General features: G+C 38.8%; 1 protein-coding gene across 1 annotated transcript; it reads right to left on the bottom strand.

Moving 5' to 3' along the window:
• Positions 1–4,281: 4,281 nt before the first annotated feature.
• LOC112032263 (transcription factor FER-LIKE IRON DEFICIENCY-INDUCED TRANSCRIPTION FACTOR) lies at positions 4,282–5,846 on the bottom strand. Its single transcript, XM_024065027.2, has 4 exons — positions 5,350–5,846; positions 4,989–5,189; positions 4,710–4,883; positions 4,282–4,588 (listed from the first exon to the last, which is right to left on the bottom strand). The coding sequence occupies exons 1-4, from the start codon at positions 5,803–5,805 to the stop codon at positions 4,481–4,483; spliced, it is 939 nt and encodes a 312-aa protein (XP_023920795.1). The 5' UTR covers positions 5,806–5,846; the 3' UTR covers positions 4,282–4,480.
• Positions 5,847–6,080: the final 234 nt, after the last annotated feature.

Below are 6,080 nucleotides of genomic sequence, written 5' to 3'. Positions count from 1 at the left end.
GGTAAGGTTAGAAGGGCGTACCTTAACTTCGACGTGAATTTCCTGCTCTGTGTTGGCTAAAGCTTCCACTTCCACTCTGTCCGAATTCCACAGCAGCCAAAGACCTCCAGCGTACCCTATCGTTTCAGTGTGAATGGCCCCATCAAAAGGGAGCCTGTCTGTAATCTCTTTAGCTCTAACACCACCAAGCTTAGTCTCCATAATTACCATAATTGCAGGGTCATGATTTTGAACCAAATCACGAATATGACTCTGAAAATTGGGCTTCAGAGCGCCCCTACTGTTCCAAATGATGATCTTCATAAGGAATGATGGATGGTTGTGGATATTCATCAAAAGGAGGATTTAGCTTCACCCCCTTCCTCGGAGACCATTCTGTCCTCTTCCCCAATTTCATCCTCCGACCCATTCCTGGAAAAAGAGCCAGAAGGAGTTCCCACACCTCCAGCTTTAAAACCCAATCTTTCCTCACCTTCGAGATGAACCACCGCATCGTGTACATGATCCATGCTTTGATCCCGACATTGAGCACCTGAGTGGTTTCGGCCCCCTTCCCAGCCATTGTTGGTGCCCAGACCATCTTCATTGGAAGCCATGACCTTGAAGGAGTCACATGGGAATGCCTCGAATCCATGGTTGACGCTATTAGAGGCATTGGCAGCGATGGATGTGAGTTTAGTAGCTAACCCTTGTAATGGGTCTTTGACGGCGCACTCAAGGATATTTCCAGAAGAAACGTTCCTGGCAATTTTCTTTTTGCCTCTCACTGAGTGAGGATTTTTCTTTATGTTAACGGCCAAATTGGGTAATGGGCTAGATTTGCCAACAAAGGTGGCATCAGGCTCGCCTTCAATGTCTGGATTCATGTTTGGGCTGAAGCCCAACGAAGTGTTGCTCGGTGTCCCTCTATTCGAATTGAAGCCCATCTCTGAGTATTCAGGCCGCATATTTTTGGACGGGTTAACAGCCTTCCCATCTGATTTGGTGGTCCCCCCCAGGCTGGAATTTTGTTTTTTTTCCCTTGTAACCCCCTTTTTTCCTTGTTACAACCATCCAGGGCCCGTACTGACTTGGTGCCTCCTCCACTACACTCGTACCCGACGTGTATTTGTCAGGCAAGGTACTGGGCAATTCAGTACGAAATTCCTCATGCCCATTGCATGATCCATCGTTCTCTACCGGAGAAGCCTTCGCCGTGTCCACCGAAACCTTGTTCTTGCGAATTGTGTATGGGCAAGCTTCCTTCAAATGGCCCACCCTCCCGCAGGAAAAACAGAGCTTCTGAATTCCTTCGTAGTTCACAGCCTGCTCGAACCGCCCGATGAGGATAGTATCAATCAATGGCCTGTTAATATCTATTTGAATGCACATCCTTGCATACTTGCCCCTAGCTTCCATGGCAGTATGCGTATCTATTCTAAGCACCTTCCCAATGGAACCCCCGATCTCTCTCAGGATTTCTGCCTCATAAAGTTCAATAGGGAGCTCGTAGAGACGAATCCATACGGCAACCAGAGAGATATTAGCTGAAGAAGGCTTAAAAAACGGTTCCCATGGCCTTATGGATAGGAAGTGGTCCCCCAAAAACCAAGGTCCTCGTCTTAGAACAGCGTTTAAATCTTCCTTGGAGAAGAAACGAACCAGGAAGAATCCATGGCTGAGGTCCACAACGTCCATTCTACCCTCAGGTTTCCAGACTTGATTCAGTTTACTCTGCATGTAGGAGAAACTTACTGACCGCCCCACCAACTTAACAATGACGGCCTTACACCAGCGCTCTCGTAAGCGTTTCTTGGTGTCCTTCGATAGCTTGATGGCCACCAATCCTGCGCGGAGTTCATTGATATCTTCCTCATCATTTTCCGAGTCACTATCGGCCTCCATCTGGTCTGTGAAATCAAAAGCCTGGGCAAACGCTCCAGGTATTTCGCCCACAAGTTTGTCCCTGAACGACGCAGTGGACTGGTTCCAATGGCTGTGGCTGTTTCGTGGAGAAGAGCCATCGCTGGGTCCCTCATTAAACTCGGCATGGTGGCTGTCTTTCACTTTTTTGTTGCTCCTGACCAACTCTGCTTCTTCTTCCCTAGAGAGCGTACGAGGCTTCATAGAGAGCGTTTTACTCGGGAATGCTAAGGCAAATATCTCACCTAGATCCAAGCAGTTTGGTTCTTCCAAATTTGTACCCCGAGGTTATTTTTCTGTCCCATGAATATAGTTTTGGTAAATTTTTAAGTTTAACCTAATTTGAATTATTTAGTTTATTGTCTAGTGATTTCTTTCTTTCTTGTGAAATGTGGATGATGAGTAGTATTTACTATATATTTAGGTTTTGTTTTATTTTTGTAACAAGCTTAATTTTGTGGAATTAAATGCACCATTCAAACAGTGAATCAAAATCTTTGTCCAGGCATAGGTGTAGTGGAATTTGGATCCTCCGTGCTACAACACAAAAAGACTAATCAAGTTACAATTAGAGTTCTACATAATCATTTATATAGTCCAAAGTTACTTAGTAGACATACAACATGGGCCTCAACATACACACTCATGCAATACACATACATCTAATAGAATGAAATCCACATAGTCCAGACTCCAGACTATTATAACTACTTTAATCTTTATATGAATCAACACATGTACAATTACAAAACCCCTTATTTGAGTAAGAAATGGCAATCCTAACATACCCATAAGATAAACGAAGTTAACAAGTTGAAAGTGCCCTCTAAGCATGGAAAATTCTCTTATGGAACTCCTTCATGAAGTTACCTTCTCACAGTATGTGAGACCCAAAAATATGTGACTTTCTATGTGGAACCCACATGCTTGGAAAGGCTGGCTTCATGAAATCGCTCCATGAGACATCTCCTCCAAAACATAAAAGATTACCTCACATGTTCTAAATAGTGTAACATTAACAAAGAGTAATACCTAATTTTTTATTTTTTATTATCTTCAAAGCACGGTGTGCATATATAAAAAATTTGAATCGGACAATGGATTTGTCAAAATAGAAACCGTGCGATTGAAAGTTTAAAGTGATGTAATCTTGACAAGAGTGAACCCAATCAGTATAGAGAAACTCAAAATTAAGTGTGAACTCTATTTTACACTTAAAAAGCTTTGGGCCAATGCCAAGTCAATCCACAAGCGCTTGACAGATAGTATTACGCGAACTCAAACTTATGGCCTAAATTAAGTTTGCTACCGCATAAGCTTGAAGTTAACCTTACGGCCTTATTGTTCTATTGTGATAACTGATAAGTATTTATGGTCCATATAATTCTTTTTCAAAAATTAATGGACCATATAAAATATTACAATTTTTATTATGATTGTATATGTATCAAACTGTGAATGGTGGATTCATTTGAAAGTGATAAGTAGCTAATTACAACCTGCCACATAGGTTAATTGTGACAAAAGTCGTGACCTTTTTTATTTTTTAAAGGAAGGTCAAGCTGCCTCCTAATTCTTAAGGGGAAGTAGGTGGATCAAACTTGAGTTCACTTTTGGGAGAAACAGGAGGCATCGCTGTTCTAAGGGACTAAAGTACATGTAAATGATCGAGCATGTATAAAAACGTTATTACTTGATTGTATTAAGATCATCTCTATTGAGATTGATCAACTAGTTTAGATTAAATATTACAAATTTAATTTTAAATAATGTGACATTTTATATACTGTCATACATCCATCCATCCATCCGTGTATTGAATGATTGATTGATGTTATTTTGAGGACAAAAGTTGGTATGGCTGACCAAAGCAACATGTAAGACTAAATTTTTATTTAAGTTTTGATGGTTAGACTTGGAACCGAAAGAACTGGCAATGAGGTAAGAAGAATAAGCATCAAACAATTAATTAAACAATTTGACCTCCATCTTCTTGGATCCATTGCTTTTATTTTATTTTATTTTATTTTTAATTTTGCCAGGCTAGCTAACGCATGCCATGGGAGACAAAGTTTGGCACAACAATGTGCTTCAGTTGGTGTATTTAAATTATATTTGCAATAAAAAAAATAGCATTCATATATATGAGTAATATTAAAACCACTTTGTAAATTGATGATAAACCCAAGTTGCGGGGGGTACCAATTGCTGCAAACTTCAATGAACGAACAAAAAATGATAAAAAATTAAAAATGTGGCTCCAAGACAGTGGCAAAAAAGAGCATAGTAACTGTAACTCTCTGTATATGTAATCAGTTTATATATGTAAATAAAACTTCCATTTTACACCTAAAAAGAGCATAGTAACTGTAACTCTCTGTATATGTAATCAGTTTATATATATAAATAAAACTTCCATTTTACACCTAAAAAGAGCATAGTAACTCGTTCTAGCAAATGAACACTTGTATTCATGCCAAGGTTCATGCACTCATTGATTGCAGATTAACCAGATATCATGGTTGATACACAGTACTAATACATCTTAGCATTAGAGAGAGAGAGAGAGTGAAATTAGCTAGGCATATGACAAAGGTGTTTCTAATTCAAATTGTTGGTTCATTAGAGCCCCAGCAATCCATAGTCTCAAATTTGGCAAATGGATTTCCTGCTCAGAATCTATCACCTGTTATGATCAAATAACATCAAACAAATTAAATTAATAAACAACTTGAAGTAGTGAAGAAGTTAAATAAATAGTGAAGAAGAAGAAGAAAGTGAAAAATTATTGAGAGAAGGAAGCATACGTTTAACGTAAATGTCAGTACAAATCTCTCAGAAACTGTGGCCAAGTTGGAGCTCTGAACTATGAAGTTAGTAAGGGATTCGAGAACCTTGTATAGTGATAAAGCCACCCCTCCTCCCTTATTGCACACCAATCTCACATAAAACCCTCTTTCCTCCACTTGGAACACATCCATCTACAAAACCACATTCACACACTCATATTAATGATTGCAAAAAAAGCATTTTGGAACTTGTATCAATTGGTCATAGATAGATACAAATTAGGAGACTATATGAACCTGCATGATGATCTTCTTGGAAACCTGATAGTTGTTTTGTACCATTTGAACCTTCTTAGGGCTTTCAATTGATCCTTGGTATCTTTCTGATCCTACTAAGGATGCTTCAAGACCAGCAATCTCAGATTTTAGCTGCTTAGCCTTGCTTTGCAGCTCTTGCACATAGAGTACAGCATCTCCAACAATGGAGGCCTTATCCATCTACACATGTTATCAATGAAACATCACTTTATATACTATCATTTAGATAATTAAATCATTCACCACCCAAATAGAGTTACTTTACAACCCTATATATTATAAATGGAATCATGATGAAATTTATACACAACATAAAAAGAAAAAAAAAGTTGGGACATACTTTTGTAATGTTAGGAACCAAGGAACGCAATGCATAAAGCTTTTCCTTCATCTTTCCTCTCCTCCTCCGCTCTGAAATCAAAGTTCTTGACCGATCACCCTTCGCCCTCTTCGTCGGGGTTGTAGTGGTGGTTGTGGTGGTGGTTGCCGAGGAATCCTCTCTATCATTATCTTCATCCCCGTCCTTGACATCATCACCAAAACTTCCCAACGTGTTGAACATAGTATTTGGGTCAGACATCATAGTAGTAGCATTAAAATCATACATGTCACCCGGGTTCGGACCAAATTGGTTATCAACAAAACAATTATTAATAAGATCAGTATCAAAATTCACAACTGGGTCATTGCTTCCTCCTCGGATTAAATTGATGCAATGGTGGAAATTGGTCTCGTCAATGAAATCATGTAGCTCAAAATCATTGATGTTCACTAGGGGATTTGCAGAGGCTTCCATCTCTATCAATTGAATGATGGAGGGAGGCTTGGTTGCAAGTACATGGTTGAAATGCTTATATATATAAATTTTTGTGTGAAAGGAATCACCGAATCAGCGTGAGCAATTACTGACGTAGGAAATTGTTGATTTTAAATTTTGAGGGTTGACATATCAATAAAAATAATAATGATCCTGACAATATTAATAGTCTTCTTGATTCTTGCAAAAAAATTAATAAAAAATTTTGCTTCTAAATATAAAAAATAGTCCCTTTTAATGTTGTATAAAAATAG

Source organism: Quercus suber, unplaced genomic scaffold, assembly GCF_002906115.3.
Source record: "Quercus suber isolate HL8 unplaced genomic scaffold, Cork oak 2.0 scaffold_150, whole genome shotgun sequence".
Taxonomy (NCBI): domain Eukaryota; kingdom Viridiplantae; phylum Streptophyta; class Magnoliopsida; order Fagales; family Fagaceae; genus Quercus; species Quercus suber.
This window is presented reverse-complemented; position numbering and strand designations above follow the sequence as displayed.